Raw genomic sequence first — 21,936 nt, 5'->3', positions numbered from 1 at the left:
GTTACAGTAGCTGGAAAGAAACTGTTCTGGAGCCTGCTAGTAAGGGAACATATTTATTATGGATCCCCATTTAGTTCCTGCCAAGGCAGCAGCTACTCTTCCTGGGGTTTATTATGGATCCCCATTTAGTTCCTGCCAAGGCAGCAGCTACTCTTCCTGGGGTTTATTATGGATCCCCATTAGTTCCTGCCAAGGCAGCAGCTACTCTTCCTGGGGTTTATTATGGATCCCCATTTAGTTCCTGCCAAGGCAGCAGCTACTCTTCCTGGGGTTTATTATGGATCCCCATTAGTTCCTGCCAAGGCAGCGGCTACTCTTCCTGGGGTTTATTATGGATCCCCATTAGTTCCTGCCAAGGCAGCAGCTACTCTTCCTGGGGTTTATTATGGATCCCCATTAGTTCCTGCCAAGGCAGCAGCTACTCTTCCTGGGGTTTATTATGGATCCCCATTAGTTCCTGCCAAGGCAGCAGCTACTCTTCCTGGGGTTTATTATGGATCCCCATTAGTTCCTGCCAAGGCAGCAGCTACTCTTCCTGGTGTCTGGCAAAATTAAGGCAGTTACACATTTTTTAAAACATTGCAATACATTCATTACAGAATCCACAACACACTAAATGTTTACCCTCAGGCCCATACTTCACTACCACATATCTACAACACAAAACCCATGTGTGTGTGTATAGTCCTTATGTTATCATGTATGTATGCATGTGTCTGTGCCTGTGTTTGTGTTGCTTCACAGTCCCCGCTGTTCCACAAGGTTTATTTTTTATCTATTGAACATTGAAGTGGTGTTGTTGTATTGTGTAGTATTTGGGTTCAGGAGCAGAACATTGAAGTGGTGTTTGTAGTATTATGTAGTATTTGGGTTCAGGAGCAGTACATTGAAGTGGTGTTGTTGTATTGTGTAGTATTTGGGTTCAGGAGCAGTACATTGAAGTGGTGTTTGTAGTATTGGGTAGTATTTGGGTTCAGGAGCAGTACATTGAAGTGGTGTTGTTGTATTGTGTAGTATTTGGGTTCAGCAGCAGTACATTGAAGTGGTGTTTGTAGTATTATGTAGTATTTGGGTTCAGGAGCAGTACATTGAAGTGGTGTTGTTGTATTGTGTAGTATTTAGGATCAGGAGCAGTACATTGAAGTGGTGTTGTTGTATTGTGTAGTATTTGGGTTCAGCAGCAGTACATTGAAGTGGTGTTTGTAGTATTATGTAGTATTTGGGTTCAGGAGCAGTACATTGAAGTGGTGTTGTTGTATTGTGTAGTATTTGGGTTCAGGAGCAGTACATTGAAGTGGTGTTGTTGTATTGTGTAGTATTTGGGTTCAGGAGCAGTACATTGAAGTGGTGTTGTTGTATTGTGTAGTATTTGGGTTCAGGAGCAGTACATTGAAGTGGTGTTTGTAGTATTATGTAGTATTTGGGTTCAGGAGCAGTACATTGAAGTGGTGTTTGTAGTATTGTGTAGTATTTGGGTTCAGGAGCAGTACATTGTAGTGGTGTTGTTGTATTGTGTAGTATTTGGGTTCAGGAGCAGTACATTGAAGTGGTGTTTGTAGTATTATGTAGTATTTGGGTTCAGGAGCAGTACATTGAAGTGGTGTTTGTAGTATTGTGTAGTATTTGGGTTCAGGAGCAGTACATTGAAGTGGTGTTTGTAGTATTGTGTAGTATTTGGGATCAGGAGCAGTACATTGAAGTGGTGTTGTTGTATTGTACAGTATACTGTACCTGCTGTACTTTTTTCGATACTAGAACATGAAAAAAACAAAGTCTAATTGATTGTAATGATTGCATAATTAATTCATTAATGCTGTTATGGATACGTAAGTGCCATTCTGGGACTTTTTTTATTGAATTTTTATGTGCTTTTGTTCTGGTATCGTTTTAGTATGGAGTATCGTGATGGTATCAAGTATTGTGGTACTTAAACCTGGTATCGTTTTAGTATGGAGTATCGTGATGGTATCGAGTATTGTGGTACTTAAACCTGGTATCGTTTTAGTATGGAGTATCGTGATGGTATCGAGTATTGTGGTACTTAAACCTGGTATCGTTTTAGTATGGAGTATCGTGATGGTATCGAGTATTGTGGTACTTAAACCTGGTATCGTTTTAGTATGGAGTATCGTGATAGTATCAAGTATTGTGGTACTTAAACCTGGTATCGTTTTAGTATGGAGTATCGTGATGGTATCGAGTATTGTGGTACTTAAACCTGGTATCGGTATCGAAGTCAAAATTCTGGTATCGTGACAACGCTTGGCGGTGTTGTATTTGATATTGGAGTTCAGATACGGTAGCAAAGGATTCAATGGGTTTTATTGGCAAGAGGACATGGATAAGGAGTTGGGTTTGCTTTTGGCTAAGGACACCACTCCCCCTTCTCAGTCAAAGCCCTGGTTCACATTAGGAATGTGACAAATCGACAAAAAAATTACGTTTAAACTGGGTTTTTTTGGGGGGGGGGGGGTGTTATGACTGCTAAGGGGAAATGAGATTTTACCGCAGTCATACAGTAAGCCAGGGGTCCTCAACCTTTTCTTGCCCAGGGACCCCCTGCCTGGCAAACCGACAACCTAGGGGCCTACTGTAGTCAGAATTGCGTGTTGATTAGCCTAGGGGCATGTTTCATGTTAACAAAAGCCTGCTCACCAAGTTTAAGCTCACTAATCAAACAAACACAGGACAAAAGAAAAGGTGCTGAATGTGGCAATCTACTGGTTAAAAAAGTATTGTAGCTTTCTAATGACGTTAAGTGTATGTCTCAACTCCCATTCTAAAAGGGGATAGCACCCTGTTGAAACGGGAGCAAACCTGGGACAGTGATATTAATGAGAAAGATGCACGACTCCCGGCGCAAATAGAGCTTGCGGTCCCACATTTAGCAAATGACCTTGCTAACATTAAGTAGGCCATTGACAATGTCTGTATATAATGAACTGGGAATCATTTCTGTCATCAGCACTTGATTATTATATACATATATTTTTTTTTTTAATTGTTAACAATGATGACATGCTTTTATATCTGTGGAAAAGAATTTGAATGATGCTGTGTATCTCTTCTTACTAACGTTACGGTATTGTTGTGTTTATAAAAACCAAAAATCCCTTTATGATAGGGATCGGGGCCTGTTAGTAGTAGTTTTGTGATAACTGCACTGTGATTTACATTTTGTGGAGAGAAAAAAAAAACATCGTTTTTCGTTTAGGGATTTTTTTTCTTAACGTGAAGGATTCAATTTCGTACCCCTAGTTCACATCTGCAGTAATGTACAAATAGCTATTCACTAACTTTCTCAAAAACTCTCTTTCTTTTCTTTCTTTCTCTCCACTCCTTTTGTTCTCCATCTGTGGCTGAGTACAGCAGTAATGTACAGCAGTGTGTGAATCGTTACCTGTGTCCTCCCACTGAACAGGCTGACTAGGCGTGAGAGTGATTTGGCTGGCTGCCGCCTGCTGAGAGAGAGCGAGAGAGAGAGTGTGTGTGTGTGTGTGTGTGTGTGTGTGTGTGTGTGTGTGTGTGTGTGTGTGTGTGTGTGTGTGTGTGTGTGTGTGTGTGTGGGGGGGGGGACTGGTTATCTCTGGGGGCTCCTGTGATGACGCACGTGGTGACGGTGGGGAATGCAGAGGGGCGGAGGGAGGGAGGGAGGGGTGCAGCCAACTCGCAGAGCTCTTTGTTTCAGTTTTCTGCACTCCTCTCGTCCCCCTCTCCTCTCGTCCCCCTCTCCTCTCGTCCCCCTCTCCTCTCCCTCTCCTCTCGTCCCCCTCTCCTCTCGTCCCCCTCTCCTCTTGTCCCCCTCTCCTCTCCCTCTCCTCTCGTCCCCCTCTCCTCTCGTCCCCCTCTCCTCTCCCTCTCCTCTCGTCCCCCTCTCCTCTCCCTCTCCTCTCCCTCTCCTCTCGTCCCCCTCTCCTCTCATCCCCCTCTCCTCTCCCTCTCCTCTCCCTCTCCTCTCGTCCCCCTCTCCTCTCGTCCCCCTCTCCTCTTGTCCCCCTCTCCTCTCCATCTCCTCTCGTCCCCCTCTCCTCTCGTCCCCCTCTCCTCTTGTCCCCCTCTCCTCTCGTCCTCCTCTCCTCTCCTTCTCCTCTTGTCCCCCTCTCCTCTTGTCCCCCTCTCCTCTTGTCCCCCTCTCCTCTCGTCCTGCTCTCCTCTCCCTCTCCTCTCCCTCTCCTCTTGTCCCCCTCTCCTCTTGTCCCCCTCTCCTCTTGTCCCCCTCTCCTCTCCCTCTCCTCTTGTCCCCCTCTCCTCTCCCTCTTCTCTCGTCCCCCTCTCCTCTTGTCCCCCTCTCCTCTCCCTCTCCTCTCGTCCCCCTCTCCTCTTGTCCCCCTCTCCTCTTGTCCCCCTCTCCTCTCGTCCTCCTCTCCTCTGATTTCACTGTGGGTACAGTCTGGTGCAGCGCTGCTGTAGGGGTGTGGTGCTGCTGTAGGGGTGTGGTGCTGCTGTAGGGGCGTGGTGCTGCTGTAGGGGTGTGTAGGGGTGTGGAGCTGCTGTAGGGTGTGTAGGGCGTGGTGCTGCTGTAGGGGCGTGGTGCTGCTGTAGGGGCGTGGTGCTGCTGTAGGGGTGTGGTTCTGCTGTAGGGGTGTGGTGCTGCTGTAGGGGTGTGGTGCTGCTGTAGGGGCGTGGTGCTGCAGTAGGGGTATGGTGCTGCTGTAGGGGTGTGGTGCTGCTGTAGGGTGTGGTGCTGCTGTAGGGGTATGGTGCTGCTGTAGGGCGTGGTGCTGCTGTAGGGGTGTGGTGCTGCTGTAGGGGTATGGTGCTGCTGTAGGGGTATGGTGCTGCTGTAGGGGTGTGGTGCTGCTGTAGGGGTATGGTGCTGCTGTAGGGCGTGGTGCTGCTGTAGGGGTATGGTGCTGCTGTAGGGGTGTGGTGCTGCTGTAGGGGTGTGGTGCTGCTGTAGGGGTGTGGTGCTGCTGTAGGGGTATGGTGCTGCTGTAGGTGTGTGGTGCTGCTGTAGGGTGTGGTGCTGCTGTAGGGTGTGGTGTACCCCTCTCCTCCTAAAACAGTCTACCTTTCTAGTGTGTATTTGGCAAGAGATGGAGTTGATTTAGAGGCCACGAGTCCTTAGTTAGTTTCACTTGACAGCTCTGTGACGCAGGGAGGCTGTGGAACATGTAAAGGTGTGAGGATGGGAACACCCACACCCTTTGTCTCTCTCTCTGTTGCTCTCTGTCGCTCTCTCTCTATCTTTGTCTTTCTTTGTCTCTCTCTCTGTCTCTCTCTGTCGCTCTGTCTCTGTCGCTCTGTCTCTATCTTTGTCTGTCGCTCTCTGTCTCTGACCAGCCCTCACTCTGTCTCTCTCGCTCTCTCACACCAGCCCTGTGTGTCTCTCTCTCTCTCTCTCTCTCTCTCTCTCTCTCTCTCTCTCTCCTCTCTCTCTCTCTCTGTCTCTCTCTCTGTGTTAGCTATGGTGTGATTACACACACACATCAGTCAGTCAGGTTTACTCCCTGTGGTCAAGGCCGTGGTACTTCTGGAAATGTACTCAATGTTCAGAGGAAGGTGTTAACATGTGCTGCTGGCTCAATGAGACTCTTTGTCCATCTCTCCCTCTGCCCCCCCCCCCCCTCTCACCCCACATCTCTCTCCCCCTTTTTCTCACAGACCACTTGCTCTGACAAAGCCCATCCTCTGACCACATGTTTTGTGTCTTTCTCCGTGTGTGTGTGTGTGTGTGTGTGTGTGTGTGTGTGTGTGTGTGTGTGTGTGTGTGTGTGTGTGTGTGTGTGTGTGTGTGGGTGTGTGTGTGTGTGTGTGTGTGTGTGTGTGTGTGTGTGTGGTGCATGCACGTGTGTTGTCCTGCAGCCTGCCTGATGTGTGGGTGAACGAGACAGAGCGTTCTCAGCTGAACACCAAAGTGGTTCACTTATCCCAGCTACCACAGGACAGTGCCATGCTGCTAGACCCCAACATCTACAGGTCAGTGAGTGTGTGTCTTTCTTCTGTGTGTGTTTGTGTGTGACTGAATCACCAGTCTACAGGAATAGCATGAACTGAGAAGAGGAACACACTGTCTAGACCTGTCTTCTCTAACTAGACCTGTCTTCTCTAACTAGACCTGTCTTCTCTGTCTAGACCTGTCTTCTCTGTCTCGACCTGTCTTCTCTGTCTAGACCTGTCTTCTCTAACTAGACTTGTCTTCTCTGTCGAGACCCGTCTTCTCTGTCGAGACCCGTCTTCTCTGTCTAGACCTGTCTTCTCTGTCTAGACCTGTCTTCTTTGTCTAGACCTGTCTTCTCTGTCTAGACCTGTCTTCTCTGACTAGACCTGTCTTCTCTGTCTTGACCTGTCTTACCTAACTAGACCTGTCTTATCTAAAATGACCTGTCTTCTCTGTCTAGACCTGTCTTCTCTAACTAGACTTGTCTTCTCTGTCTAGACCTGTCTTCTCTGACTAGACCTGTCTTCTCTGTCTATACCTGTCTTCTCTGTCTAGACCTGTCTTCTCTGTCTAGACCTGTCTTCTCTAACTAGACTTGTCTTCTCTGTCTAGACCTGTCTTCTCTGTCTAGACCTGTCTTCTCTAACTAGACTTGTCTTCTCTGTCTAGACCTGTCTTATCTAACTAGACCTGTCTTCTCTGTCTAGACCTGTCTTCTCTGTCTAGACCTGTCTTCTCTAACTAGACTTGTCTTCTCTGTCTAGACCTGTCTTCTCTGTCTAGACCTGTCTTCTCTAACTAGACCTGTCTCCTCTGTCTAGACCTGTCTTCTCTGTCTAGACTTGTCTTCTCTAACTAGACTTGTCTTCTCTGTCTAGACCTGTCTTCTCTGTCTAGACCTGTCTTCTCTGTCTATACCCTTCTCTGTCTAGACTTTCTCTGTCTAGCCCCCTATCCCTGCTCTGAGTGGCCACAGAAAGCCCCCTGTCCCTGCTCTGAGTGGCCACAGAAAGCCCCCTGTTCCTGCTCTGAGTGGCCACAGAAAGCCCCCTATCCCTGCTCTGTGCCATCTCTCTGCACAGTCCTTCTCCCCACCAGGTGGCGCCATCCCTTGACTTCTATCTAGAAACCCAGGTCAGGAAGCTGCCTTTTCTCATGTGAGATAGATGTGTGTTCTCTGTATGTGACGAGGCAGGTGTCCAACGCTGCCCCAACCTGCTCTGACCCTAGTGGCTATGACTAAAATGTTAAAGCTGGAGAGGAATCAGAGGAGGCTGGTGGGAGGAACCTTCTGAGGATGGGCTCATTGTAATGACTGGAATGGAATTAATGGAACATGTGGTTTCCATATGTGTAATGTTTATGACTCTGTTCCGTTTATTCCCTTCCAGCCATTACAGTGAGCCCTTCCTCCTATAGCTCCCCCCACCAGCCTCCTCTGAGAGGACTATAAGGTGGTGTGTTAGACTCTGTCATCAGGACTAGGGAAAATATTCACCATTAAATTGCATGGCCAAGTAACCTTGGCTAAGACCTGATGGCACTATAGCCCCTCAGGTTAGCAGCGTGATCCTCCTCGTACTATCCATGTTACAATCTTCTCAGCACTGTACAGGGCAGGCCTATCCTTCACTTCACTGTCCTCCCATATACACGGCAAGGGGAAAAATCAGGTTACTGTAGGTTTATGACCTGCCGTATAAAAGACTGAAAATGAATACTGAAACAGGAACAATGTGTCTATATTAAGAGCGGAGATATATGACAACGGAAGCTCCTGTATCGGCTGGCTGGTCAGGGCTAGATGAGTTTAGACATGGAGGGGCTCGATAGAAAAAAAGACTGTCGGCCAATGGGTGTCTCCACGGCCGGCCAATGGATGTCAAGGATTCAAGGAACTGTGCACACACGCATACATATACATATATATATATATATATATATATATATATATATATATATATATATATATATATATATATATATATATATATATATATATATACACAGTTGAAGTCGGAAGTTTACATAAACCTTAGCCAAATACATTTAAACTAAGTTTTTCACAATTACTGACATTGAATCCTAGTAAAAATTCCCTGTCTTATTTCAGTTAGGATCACCACTTTATTTTAAGAACGTGAAATGTCAGAATAATAGTAGAGAGAATAATTTATTTGAACTTTTATTTCTTTCATCACATTCCGAGTGCGTCAGAAGTTTACATACACTCAATTAGTATTTGGTAGCATTGCCTTTAAATTGTTTAACCTGGGTCAAACGTGTCAGGTAGCCTTCCACAAGCTTCCAATAAATTGGATGAATTTTGGCCCATTCCTCCTGACAGAGCTGGTGTAACTGAGTCAGGTTTGTAGGCCTCCTTGCTCGCACACGCTTTTTCAGTTCTGCCCACAAATGTTCTATAGGATAGAGGTCAGGGCTTTGTGATGGCCGCTCCAATATCTTGACTTTGTTGTCCTTAAGCCATTTTGCCACAACTTTGGAAGTATGCTTGTGGTCATTGTCCATTCTGAAGACCCATTTACGATCAAGCTTTAACTTCCTGACTGATGTCTTGAGATGTTGCTTCAATATATCCACCAAATTTTCCTCCCTCATGATGTCATCTATTTTGTGAAGTGCACCAGTCCCTCCTGCAGCAAAGCACCCCCACAACATGATGCTGCCACCCCCATGCTTCACGGTTGGGATGGTATTCTTCGGCTTGCAAGCCTCCCCCTTTTTCCTCCAAACATAACGATGGTCATTATGGCCAAACAATTCTATTTTTGTTTCATCAGACCAGAGGACATTTCTCCAAAAAGTACGATCTTTGTTCCTTTGTGCTGTTGCAAACCGTAATCTGGCTTTTTTATGGCGGTTTTGGAGCAGTGTGCTTCTTCCTTGCTGAGTGGCCTTTCAGGTTATGTCAATATAGGACTCGTTTTACTGTGGATATAGATACTTTTGTACCTGTTTCCTTCAGCATCTTCACAAGGTCCTTTGCTGTTGTTCTGCGATTGATTTGCACTTTTCGCACCAAATTATCTCTAGGAGAAAGAATGCGTCTCCTTCCTGAGCGGTATGACGGCTACGTGGTCCCATGGTGTTTATACTAGCGTACTATTGTTTGTACAGATGAACGTGGTACCTTCAGGCATTTGGAAATTGCCCCCAAGGATGAACCAGACTTGTGGAGGTCTACAGTTTTTTTTTTAGGTCTTGGTTGATTTATTTTGACTTTCCCATGATGTCAAGCAAAGAGGCAATGAGTTTGAAGGTAGGCCTTGAAATACATCCACAGGTACACCTCCAATTGACTCAAATGATGTCAATGAGCCTATCAGAAGCTTCTAAAGCCATGACATAATTTTCTGGAATTTTCCCAGCTGTTTAAATGCACAGTCAACTTAGTGTATGTAAACTTCTGACCCACTGGAATTGTGATTCAGTGAATTATAAATTAAATAATCTGTCTGTAAACAATTGTTGGAAAAATTACTTGTCATGCACAAAGTAGATGTCCTATCTGACTTGCCAAAACTATAGTTTGTTAACAAGACATTTGTGGAGTGGTTGAAAAACGAGTTTTAATGACTCCAACCTAAGTGTATGTAAACTTCCGACTTCAACTGTATATATCAAAAGTTTGGGGTCACTTTGAAATGTCGTTATTTTCCATGAAAACATACATGAACTGATTAGGAAATATAGCCAAGACGTTGACAAGGTTATAAATAATGATTTTTAATTGAAATAATAATTGTGTCCTGTGCTTTCATCAAAGAATCCATTTGAAGCAATTACAGTCTTGCAAACCTTTGGCATTCTAGTTGTCAATTTGTTGAGGTAATCTGAAGAGATTTCACCCCACGCTTCCTGAAGCACTTCCCACAAGTTGGATTGGCTTGATGGGCACTTCTTACGTATCATATGGTCAGGCTGCTCCCACAACAGCTCAATAGAGTTGAGATCTGGTGACTGTGCTAGCCACTCCATTATAGACAGAATACCAGCTGACTGCTTCTTCCCTAACTAGTTCTGTCATAGTTTGGAGCTGTGCTTTGGGTCATTGTCCTGATGTAGGAGGAAATTGGCTCCAATTAAGCTCTGTCCACAAGGTATGGCATGGCGTTGCAAAATGGAGTTATAGCCTTCCTTCTTCAAGATCCCTTTTACCCTGTACAAATCTCCCCCTTTACCACCACCAAAGCACCCCCAGACCATCACATTGCCTCCATCATGCTTGACAGACCGCGTCAAGCACTCCTCCAGCATCTTTTCATTTTTTCTGCGTCTCACGAATGTTCTTTTTTGTGCTCCGAGCACCTCAAACTTAGATTGGTCTGTCCATAAAAAAAATGTCCAATCTTCCTCTGTCCAGTGTCTGTGTTCTTTTGCCCATCTTAGTATTTTCTTTTTATTGGCCAGTCTGAGAAATGTCTTTTTCTTTGCAACTCTGCCTAGAAGACCAGCATCCCGGAGTCACCTCTTCACTGTTGACGTTGAGACTGGTGTTTTGTGGGTACTATTTAATAAAGCTGCCAGTTGCCAAGAGTGTGCAAAGCTGTCATCAAGGCAAAGGGTGGCTACATTGAAGAATCTCAAATATAAAATATATTTTTATTTGTTTAACAGTCTTTTGGTTACTACATGATTCCATATGTGTTATTTCATAGTTTTGATGTCTTCACTATTATTATACAATGTAGAAAATAGTAAAAAATAAAGAGATACCCTTGAATGAGTAGGTGTCCAAACTTTTGACTGGTACTGTGTATATATATATATATATATATATATATACACACACACGCACACACACACACACTTTCTTCACACATGCTCTGTTTCATGTCTCCTCAGAGCGTTACCACAGAAGCGGCTGAAGCGGAGGTAAGCATTACATATTAAGAGCTGATCCTGTCAATGTCCCTACAGTCTGCCACACCGGAGAGGTCATGTTTACAATGTCACATCTTTTCCCTCTTTTTCCCCAGTCTGTAAGGATTCCTCTGTAGCTGTAAGGTTAGGATTCCTCTGTAGCTGTACGGTTAGGATTCCTCTGTAGCTGTAGGGTTAGGATTACTCTGTAGCTGTAGGGTTAGGATTACTCTGTAGCTGTAAGGTTAGGATTCCTCTGTAGCTGTACGGTTAGGATTCCTCTGTAGCTGTACGGTTAGGATTACTCTGTAGCTGTAAGGTTAGGATTCCTCTGTAGCTGTAAGGTTAGGATTCCTCTGTAGCTGTAAGGTTAGGATTCCTCTGTAGCTGTACGGTTAGGATTCCTCTGTAGCTGTAAGGTTAGGATTCCTCTGTAGCTGTAAGGTTAGGATTCCTCTGTAGCTGTAAGGTTAGGATTCCTCTGTAGCTGTACGGTTAGGATTCCTCTGTAGCTGTAAGTTTAGGATTCCTCTGTAGCTGTAGGGTTAGGATTCCTCTGTAGCTGTAGGGTTAGGATTCCTCTGTAGCTGTAGGGTTAGGACTCCTCTATAGCTATAGGGTTAGGATTCCTCTGTAACTGTAAGGTTAGGATTACTCTGTAGCTGTAGGGTTAGGATTACTCTGTAGCTGTAGGGTTAGGATTCCTCTGTCGCTGTAGGGTTAGGATTCCTCTGTAGCTGTAGGGTTAGGATTACTCTGTAGCTGTAGGGTTAGGATTCCTCTGTAGCTGTAGGGTTAGGACTCCTCTATAGCTATAGGGTTAGGATTCCTCTGTAACTGTAAGGTTAGGATTACTCTGTAGCTGTAGGGTTAGGATTACTCTGTAGCTGTAGGGTTAGGATTCCTCTGTCGCTGTAGGGTTAGGATTCCTCTGTAGCTGTAGGGTTAGGATTACTCTGTAGCTGTAAGGTTAGGATTACTCTGTAGCTGTAGGGTTAGGATTACTCTGTAGCTGTAGGGTTAGGATTCCTCTGTCGCTGTAGGGTTAGGATTCCTCTGTAGCTGTAGGGTTAGGATTACTCTGTAGCTGTAAGGTTAGGATTACTCTGTAGCTGTAGGGTTAGGATTCCTCTGTAGCTGTAGGGTTAGGATTCCTCTGTAGCTGTAGGGTTAGGATTACTCTGTAGCTGTAAGGTTAGGATTACTCTGTAGCTGTAGGGTTAGGATTACTCTATAGCTGTAGGGTTAGGATTACTCTGTAGCTGTAAGGTTAGGATTCCTCTGTAGCTGTAGGGTTAGGATTAGTTTACAGCTGTAGGGTTAGGATTACTCTATAGCTGTAGGGTTGGGATTACTCTGTAGCTGTAGGGTTAGGATTCCTCTGTTGTTTTAGGGTTAGGATTACTCTATAGCTGTAGGGTTAGGATTCCTCTGTAGCTGTAGGGTTATGATTAGTTTACAGCTGTAGGGTTAGGATTACTCTATAGCTGTAGGGTTGGGATTACTCTGTAGCTGTAGGGTTAGGATTCCTCTGTAGCTGTAGGGTTAGGATTACTCTATAGCTGTAGGGTTAGGATTCCTCTGTAGCTGTAGGGTTATGATTACTCTGTAGCTGTAGGGTTAGGATTCCTCTGTAGCTGTAGGGTTAGGATTCCTCTGTAGCTGTAGGGTTAGGATTCCTCTGTAGCTGTAGGGTTAGGATTACTCTGTAGCTGTAAGGTTAGGATTACTCTGTAGCTGTAGGGTTAGGATTACTCTATAGCTGTAGGGTTAGGATTACTCTGTAGCTGTAAGGTTAGGATTCCTCTGTAGCTGTAGGGTTAGGATTAGTTTACAGCTGTAGGGTTAGGATTACTCTATAGCTGTAGGGTTGGGATTACTCTGTAGCTGTAGGGTTAGGATTCCTCTGTAGCTGTAGGGTTAGGATTACTCTATAGCTGTAGGGTTAGGATTCCTCTGTAGCTGTAGGGTTATGATTACTCTGTAGCTGTAGGGTTAGGATTCCTCTGTAGCTGTAGGGTTAGGATTCCTCTGTAGCTGTAGGGTTAGGATTACTCTGTAGCTGTAGGGTTAGGATTACTCTGTAGCTGTAGGGTTAGGATTACTCTGTAGCTGTAGGGTTAGGATTCCTCTGTAGCTGTAGGGTTAGGATTACTCTATAGCTGTAGGGTTAGGATTACTCTGTAGCTGTAGGGTTAGGATTACTCTGTAGCTGTAGGGTTAGGATTCCTCTGTAGCTGTAGGGTTAGGATTCCTCTGTAGCTGTAGGGTTAGGATTCCTCTGTAGCTGTAGGGTTAGGATTACTCTGTAGCTGTAGGGTTAGGATTCCTCTGTAGCTGTAGGGTTAGGATTACTCTGTAGCTGTAGGGTTAGGATTCCTCTGTAGCTGTAGGGTTAGGATTACTGAAATACCGTACTTAAATTTTTTTGGGGAAAATGTATAATAATTGCTTGTGAAAGCACTCACGTTGAAATGAAATTATGTCAAATGAAATCGTCTTCATCAGTCCATATAATGTTGATAATGACTCCAATAATGATGATGTAATGTTGATAATGACTCCAATAGTGATGATATAATGTTGATAATGACTCTGATAATGCTGTTGATATAATGTTGATAATGACTCCAATAGTGATGATGATATAATGTTGACAATGACTCCAATAATGATGATATCATGTTGACAATGACTCCAATAGTGATGATATAATGTTGATAATGACTGATAATGCTGTTGATATAATGTTGATAATGACTCCAATAGTGATGATGATATAATGTTGACAATGACTCCAATAATGATGATATAATGTTGACAATGACTCCAACAATGATGACATAATGTCGATAATGTCTCCAATAATGATGATGATATAATGTGGATAAGGACTCCAATAATGATGATATAATGTGGATTATGACTCCAATAATTATGATATAATGTGGATGACTCCAAAAATGATATACTGATGATAATGACTTCGATAATGTCTTCAATAATTATGATATGTTGATAACGACTCCAATAATGATTATATAATGTTGATAATGACTCCAATAATGATGATATAATGTTGAGAATGACTCCAATAATATCTCCAATAATGAAGATATAATGTGGGTAATGATGCCAATAGTGATAATATGTGGATAATGATTCCAATAATGATGGTGATATGTGGATAGTGACTCCAAAAATGATTATATAATGTGGATAATGACTGCAATAATCATGATATAATGTTGATGACTCCAATAATGATGATTTAATGTGGATAATGACTCCTACAATGCTGAAAATGTGGTGAACGACTCCAGTAATGATGATATGATGTTGATAATGACTCCAATAATAGTGATATGATGTCAATAATGACTCCAATAACGATGACATGATGTTGATAATGACTCCAATAATGATGATAAGATGTAGATATTGATTACAATATTGACTCCAATAATGTTGATAATGACTCCAATAATGATTATATGATGTCGATAATGACTCCAGTAATGATGCTATAATGGTGATAATGACTCCAATAATGATGCTATAATGGTGATAATGACTCCAGTAATGATGATATAATGTCGATAATGACTCCAATAATGATTATATGTTGTTGATAATGACTCCAGTAATGATAATGGTGATAATGGTGATGACTATTCTATAAGCTAGCCATTATCTTACAGTTGCACGACATGGTGCGTGCTTATTCTTGGGTTCTCACGCTGTTCCGTTCTAATTGATACGGTGTGTTTCCACATGACCTGCCTGACCTAGACCTCTGAACTTCTAGCACCAGGAGACCCTGTGACCTTTGACCCCAAACTGAAGCAGAGGAGGCAGAAGGAGAGGGAGGAGGCAGAAGGAGATGGGGGGGGAGAGGTATGGGGGAGAGTGAGGGGAGGAGAGAGAGGAGGAGAGGTATGGGGGAAAGAGAGGGGAGGAGAGGTATGGGGGAGAGAGAGGAGAGGAGAGGAGAGGTATGGGGGAGAGAGAGGAGAGGAGAGGTATGGGGGAGAGAGAGGAGAGGAGAGGTATGGGGGAGAGAGAGGGGAGGAGAGGTATGGGGGAGAGAGAGGAGAGGGGAGGTATGGGGAAGAGAGATGGGAGGAGAGGAGAGGTATGGGGGAGAGAGGAGAGGTATGGGGGAGAGAGGAGAGGAGAGGCATGGGGGAGAGTGAGGGGAGGAGAGAGAGGAGGAGAGGTATGGGGGAAAGAGAGGGGAGGAGAGGTATGGGGGAGAGAGAGGAGAGGAGAGGTATGGGGGAGAGAGAGGAGAGGAGAGGTATGGGGGAGAGAGAGGGGAGGAGAGGTATGGGGGAGAGAGAGGAGAGGGGAGGTATGGGGAAGAGAGATGGGAGGAGAGGAGAGGTATGGGGGAGAGAGGAGAGGCATGGGGGAGAGAGGAGAGCAGAGGTATGGGGAGAGAGAGGGGAGGAGAGGTATGGGAGAGAGAGAGGAGAGCAGAGGTATGGGGAGAGAGGGGAGGAGAGAGAGGAGAGGTATGGGGAGAGAGAGGGGAGGAGCGGTATGGGGGAGAGAGAGGAGAGGAGAGGTATGGGGGAGAGAGAGGGGAGGAGAGGTATGGGGGAGAGAGAGGAGAGGAGAGGTATGGGGAGAGAGGGGAGGAGAGAGAGGAGAGGAGAGGTATGGGGAGAGAGAGGGGAGGAGAGGTATGGGGGAAAGAGAGGGGAGGAGAGGTATGGGGGAGAGAGAGGGGAGGAGAGGTATGGGGGAGAGAGAGGGGAGGAGAGAGAGGAGAGGTATGGGGGAGAGATAGGGGAGGAGAGAGAGGAGAGGTATGGGGAGAGAGAGGAGAGGTATGGGGGAGAGAGGGGAGGAGAGGAGATGTATGGGGAAGAGAGAGGGGAGAGGAGGGGTATGGGGGAGAGAGGAGAGGCATGGGGGAGAGAGGGGAGGAGAGGTATGGGGAAGAGAGATGGGAGGAGAGGAGAGGAGAGGTATGGGGGAGAGAGGAGAGGAGAGGCATGGGGGAGAGAGGAGAGCAGAGGTATGGGGAAGAGAGGAGAGGAGAGGTATGGGGGAGAGAGAGGGGAGGAGAGGAGAGGTATGGAGGAGAGAGAGGGGAGAGGAGGAGAAAGAGGGGAGGAGAGGTATGGGGAGAGAGAGGGAAGACAAGGTGAGAATCTCAATTGGTTTTACTCGACTCAGCACGTCCTGTCCTCTCCTCCCCGGGTCAAAGGTCATTGAGGAAACGTGGAAACAAATGTTCTTGTCGTCCAAATAGAGAGCCAACAAATGTGAACGATGATGAAGGCCAGGGATGAAGAAGCGTCTAGCGACTTGCTGGCGCCGAGGCCCAGCGTGATGACTCAATCACGATTTATGACATTGTTTGGATGGCTGACCTATCTGTAGGCTATCACAGGGGCCAACACACACTTTATCTGTGGCTTTCTCCGAGGAGGGACTTTCCCGTAGAACTCTGGGAGCACGGACACCATTGGAGGTGTGAATACTGAGGAAAACTTTTATTGACGAAATGAATATTACTGTGTGAATTAAATGGTCATGTTTTGGATTGTTTCAAGAAAGAAAAAAGAGAGCTATGAATGTTGTTTTATTGTACTGTAAATTTTCTGGATTTGCTGTTACATGGAAACTGTTATTCTGTTCATCGGATGGCAGATAGTCCATAGAGGGAGGACACGGGTGTAATCTTTATCATACAGTGTATTGAGGTGTGGTGATTAGATTAGAGAATGAGTGTGAAGTTTTATGCCTTCTGTTTTAAATGTTTTTGGGGCCATATAATGTGACTAGACGATGGGAGATACTGGGATTTGGCACTCTTAGAAGAATAAAAGCTGGCTTTGATCATGGAGTCATTGTAAACCAATCTCCTGGCCTCTAGCTGTGCAGCTCTGAACTCAATCATGTAATGCTAGGACATTGATTTCAAGATATTAACCTCTTAATAATTGCATTACGGTAAACCTAGATTTTATTTTACCTGGTAAGTTGACTGAGAACACATGCTCATTTACAGCAACAAACTGGGGAATAGTTACAAGGGGGTGAATGAGCCAATTGGAAGCTGGGGATGATTAGGTGGCCAATGATGTTATGAGGGCCAGATTGGGAACGTAGCCAGGACACCATGGTTAACACCTCTACTTTAACAATAAGTGACATGGGATCTTTAGTGACCACAGAGAGTCAGGTCACCCGTTTAATGTCCCATCTGAAAGACGGCACCCTACACAGGGCAATGTCCCCAATCACTGCCCTGGGGCATTTTTTTAGACCAGAGGAGAAGAGTGCCTCCTACTGGTCCTCCAACACCACTTCCAGCAGCATCTGGTCTCCCATCCAGGGACTGACCCTGTTTAGCTTCAAAGGCAAGCCAGCAGTGGGATGCAGGGTGGTATGCCGCTGGCTACGTTTATCTTATAGTATTCCGAGTGGTGATGCAAGCTTCACTACAGTACCTAGGTTAGCTCCGTTGGATAGGATTATGGACCTTCAGCATTCACAAAATAATGGAGTCAGATGGTATATCGTACGTTGGTCATATTCCCCTAGCCTAATTCTAGCTAGTTGTGTAAGACATTTAGCAGGTAAAAGGATGAATAGAATATTGTTTTTAAATGTGAGCATGCTTTCCTCCTTCCAGAAAACTGCTGATTTCAAAGGGGTTGTTAAAGCTCCCGAGTGGCGCCGTGGTCTAAGGCACTGCATCAAATCAAATGTTATTTGTCACGTGCGCCGAATACAACAGGTGTAGACCTTACAGTGAAATGTTTACTTACAAGCCCTTAACCAACAATGCTTTAAGAAGTTAATAAAAAAAAAAAAATAACTGTTAAGTAAAAAATAGACAAGTAGAAAAAAGAAAATAAAAGTAACAAATAATTAAACAGCAGCAGTAAAATAACAAGCGAGGCTATATACAGGAGGTACCGGTACAGAGTCAATGTGCAGGGACACCGGTTAGTCAAGGTAATTGAGGTAATATGTGCATGTAGGTAGAGGTAAAGTGACTATGCATAGATAATAAACAGAGAGTAGCAGCAGCGTAAAAGAGGGATCTGGGTAGCCCTTTGATCAGCTGTTTAGGGGTCTTATGGCTTGGGGGTAGAAGCTGTTAAAGAAGCCTTTTGGACCTCGACTTGGAGCTCCGGTACCGCTTGCCATGCGGTAGCAGAGAGAACAGTCTATGGCTGGGGTGGCTGGAGTCTTTGAACATTTTTAGGGCCTTCCTCTGACACCGCCTGGTGTAGAGGTCCTGGATGGCAGGAAGCTTGGCCCCAGTGATGTACTGGGCCGTTCGCACTACCCTCTGTAGTGCCTTGCAGTCGGAGGCCGAGCAGTTGCCATACCAGGCAGTGATGCAACCAGTCAGGATGCTCTCGATGGTGCAGCTGTAGAACCTATTGAGGATCTGAGGACCCATGCCAAATCTTTTCAGGCTCCTGAGGGGGAATAGACTTTGTCGTGCCCTCTTCAAGACTGTCTTAGTGTGTTTAGACAATGGTAGTTTGTTGTTGATGTGGACACCAAGGAACTTGAAGCTCTCAACCTGCTCCACTACAGCCCCGTCGATGAGAATGGGGGCATGCTCGGTCCTCCTTTTCCTGTAATCCACAATCATCTCCTTTGTCTTGATCACGTTGAGGGAGAGGTTGTTGTCCTTGCACCACACTGCCAGGTCTCTGACCTCCTCCCTCCTCCCAATCAGGCCTACCACTGTTGTGTCATCGGCAAATTTGATGACGGTGTTTGAGTCGTGCCTGGCCCTGCAGTCATGAGTGAACAAGGAGTACAGGAAGGGACTGAGCACCCACCCCTGAAGGGTCCCCGTGTTGTTCCCTACCTTTACCACCTGGGGGCGGCCCGTCAGGAAGTCCAGGATCCAGTTGCAGAGGGAGGTGTTTAGTCCTAGGGTCCTTAGCTTAGTGATGGGGGCACTATGGTGTTGAACGCTGACCTGTAGTCAATGAACAGCATTCTCACATAGGTGTTCCTTTTGTCCAGGTGGGAAAGGGCAGTGTTGAGTGCAATAGAGATTGCATCATCATCATCTGTGGATGTGTTGGGGCGGTATGAAAATTGGAGTGTTATTAGGGTTATTGGGCACAGGGACTATGGTGGTCTGCTTGAAACATGTTGGTATTACAGTCAGTCAGGGGACAGTTTGAAAATGTCAGTGAAGACACTTTCCAGTTGGTCAGCGCATGCTCGGAGCACACGTCCTGGTAATCCATCTGGCCCTGGTGCCTTGTGAATGTTGACCTGTTTAAAGGTCTTAATCACATCGGCTACGGAGAGCGTGATCACACAGATTTTCTGTAACAGCTGGTGCCTCATGCATGTTTCAGGGTTACTTGCCTCGAAGCGAGCATAGATGTAATTTAGCTCGTCTGGTAGGTTTGTGTCACTGGGCAGCTCGTGGCTGTCCTTCCCTTTGTAGTCTGTAATTGTTTGCAAGCCCTGCCACATCCGACGAGCATCATGGCAGCGGGGGAAGTACGATTCAATCTTAGTCCTGTATTGATGCTTTGCCTGTTTGATGATTCGTCGGAGGGCATAGCGAGATTTCTTATAAGCTTCCGGGTTAGAGTCCCGCTCCTTGAAAAGCGTCAGCTCTAGCCTTTAGGTCGGTGCGGATGTTGCCTGTAATCCATGGCTTCTGGTTGGGGTATGTACGTATGGCACTGTGGAGACGACGTCATCGATGCACTTATTGATGAAGCCAGTGACTGATGTGGTGTACTCCTCAATGCCATCGGAGGAATCCCGGAACATTTTCCAGTCTGTGATAGCAAAACAGTCCTGTAGTTTAGCATCTGCTTCATCTGAACACTTTTTTATTGACCGAGTCACTGGTGCTTCCTGCTTTAGTTTCTGCGTATAAGCAGGAATCAGGAGGATAGAATTAATGTCAGATTTGCCAAATGGAGGGCGAGGGAGAGCTTTGTACGCGTCTCTGTGTGTGGAGTAAAAGTGGTCCAGAGTTTTTTTTGCCTCTGGTTGCACATTTAACACGATAGAAATGAGGTAAAACTGATTTGAGTTTCCCTGCATTAAAGTCCCCGGCCACTAGGAGCGCTGCCTCTGGATGAGCGTTGTCCTGTTTGCTTATGGCCGTATACAGCTCATTGAGTGTTGTCTTAGTGCCGGCATCGGTCTACGGTGGTATATAGACAGCTACGAAAAATATAGTTGTAATGGCACTGCATTGCAGTTCTAGAGGCATCACTACAGACCCTGGTTTGATACCGGGCTGTATCACAACCGGTCGTGATCAGGAGTCCCATAGGGCAGCGCAGAATTGGCCCAGCGTCGTCCAGGTTAGGGTTTGGCCGGTGTAGGCCGTCATTGTTAATAGGAATTTGTTCTTAACTGACTTGCCTAGTTAAAGGTTAAATAAAAATAAATAAAACACTTCCGTGCTAGCCGCAAAGAGGATACTTTTGTGCATCCACTGCTGAAATGGGTAATGGAGGAGGTGAGCATACTTCTCCGTTTACCTGCTAACGAACTAGCACACTCCTCGACTACTTATCGGTTTCTGGGACACGGAGGAGTCGAGGAGAGAGCATACTTTTGCCGAAGGGAGGAGAGGCGGAAGGCTATAGAGACAAAAGAGGAGAGAAGACTCAGGAGAGGGAGGGAGGGAGGGAGGGGAGGGGAGGGGGGGGAGGGAGCCAAGTTATATTCCATTTCTGACTCTGACCCCACCATAGCACAGCAACAGCAGCCGCACGTCTCTGTAGTGTACATCATATTCGTCTTTATATCTGTCCTACCCCCTCACATTATCCTGGCCTGTCTGTTGGGAGACAGGAGGCAGGTTGTCATATAGCCTTAAGCTTTTACCATATGCTTCCCAGTCGAAATGTTGTGATGTTTTTTTTCTTCCTGTTCATCCACATTACATTTTTTCTTGAGGCAAGTCGAAGTTCGGTAGCCGAAATCTACGCCCTTTCGTCAGTGATTGGTCAATAGTACTACTCCTGGTCGGAGTGGGAGCTATGAACAGGGTTATTATGTAAATGAAGTGTTGTCATTTAACGAGACACAACTAGTTTTCATGCACGCTTTCACTTGGTAAATACTACACCAAACATCTTAGATGAAAAATTGCGCGACTTAAGACCACGGCAAAAACGTCAACATTTATTACAGATTTTTTAATTTTTTATTGATCTTAGATGAATTAGTCCTATTTTAGCGGAAGTGTATTCTGGCTATGTTGTTGCTATGGCATCTTATAAGGGTGGCAGATAGCCTCGAGATTAGAGAGTTAGGCCAGTAACTGACAGGTCGCTGGTTCGAAACATAGAGCTGAAAAGGTATGTTGTTGTACCCTTGCGCAAGGCACTTAACCCCAATTGCTCCAGGTATGCTGGAGCATGGTGACCCCTGGCCGTGACCCCACTCCCTGCAGGTGTCCCAGGGGGGTGTTGGGATAAGCAAGAAAAACATTTCCGTGACACACTTGTGTGTAACAGGACAAATAATAATTAGCACCTGTACTAGGGACAGTGCTGTTTTTTTTCAAACGGAGGTATTAAAGGTAAGCCTGGCACAGACGTACCACTTCGCCTAGCTGAGTTCTACTAGGAGCAAACTAGTATGAGGACACATTTAGCCCAGCCATGTGTGCATCTGTCATGTATCACTGAAAACGGCTTGGATTACTGAACAAACAACTCTGGGATGAGAAATCAGCCAGGGGACCATTTTAGCTGTAGCTGGGCCAAATAGAACACCTCTAAACATGAAGTATTTCTGATTAAAAATCTGTCTTTTTCGAATGCCTGTATTTAACAGTTGGCTAGGTGTGGTCTGTTGTTCAGAGGGCAGAGTGAGACCTGACTATCTCTATGCTCTTATTACAGCCCCGTAATGTGATTGGCCTCTGCTGGTGTCAGAGGTCTCTGACCCTCATTCACCGGCCAATGAATGTGCTCAGTTCTCAGCAGTAACCAGGAAGTTGATAATAACTAAAACAAATCAATTCTAAAAGCTTTAACAAGAGCAAGGTATTGTATTTATACAAGAAAAGCGGGCGTGTTTTATCCTTAAAAAAGGCAGAATTCTCCCCTTTCGTATGGTATTGTTTTATTAGGTTAGATGCAGTAATGAAAATGTTGTCATTTTATCTATTGTAATAAATTAGAAGGGGA

At 45.4% G+C, this 21,936-nt stretch overlaps 1 protein-coding gene across 3 annotated transcripts in view; it reads left to right on the top strand.

The window, feature by feature from the left end:
* Positions 1–21,936, top strand: part of LOC106561744 (zinc finger protein aebp2) — a 107,023-nt gene that overhangs the window by 66,473 nt on the left and 18,614 nt on the right. For 2 of the 3 annotated variants that reach the window (XM_014125973.3, XM_014125972.3), the window contains exons 7-8: positions 5,806–5,919; positions 10,748–10,777. In XM_014125973.3, coding sequence (XP_013981448.3) covers positions 5,806–5,919; positions 10,748–10,777 — 144 coding nt within the window. Of the gene's footprint in view, positions 1–5,805; positions 5,920–10,747; positions 10,778–16,028; positions 16,619–21,936 lie in introns of those variants that run through there. The other variant, XM_014125974.3, reaches the window with a different exon arrangement.

The sequence above is a fragment of the Salmo salar genome, chromosome 10 (genome assembly GCF_965601325.2).
Source record: "Salmo salar chromosome 10, fSalSal1, whole genome shotgun sequence".
Lineage (NCBI taxonomy): Eukaryota > Metazoa > Chordata > Actinopteri > Salmoniformes > Salmonidae > Salmo > Salmo salar.
Note: the sequence above shows the minus strand (reverse complement) of the source record. Positions and strands in the feature narration are given on the sequence as shown.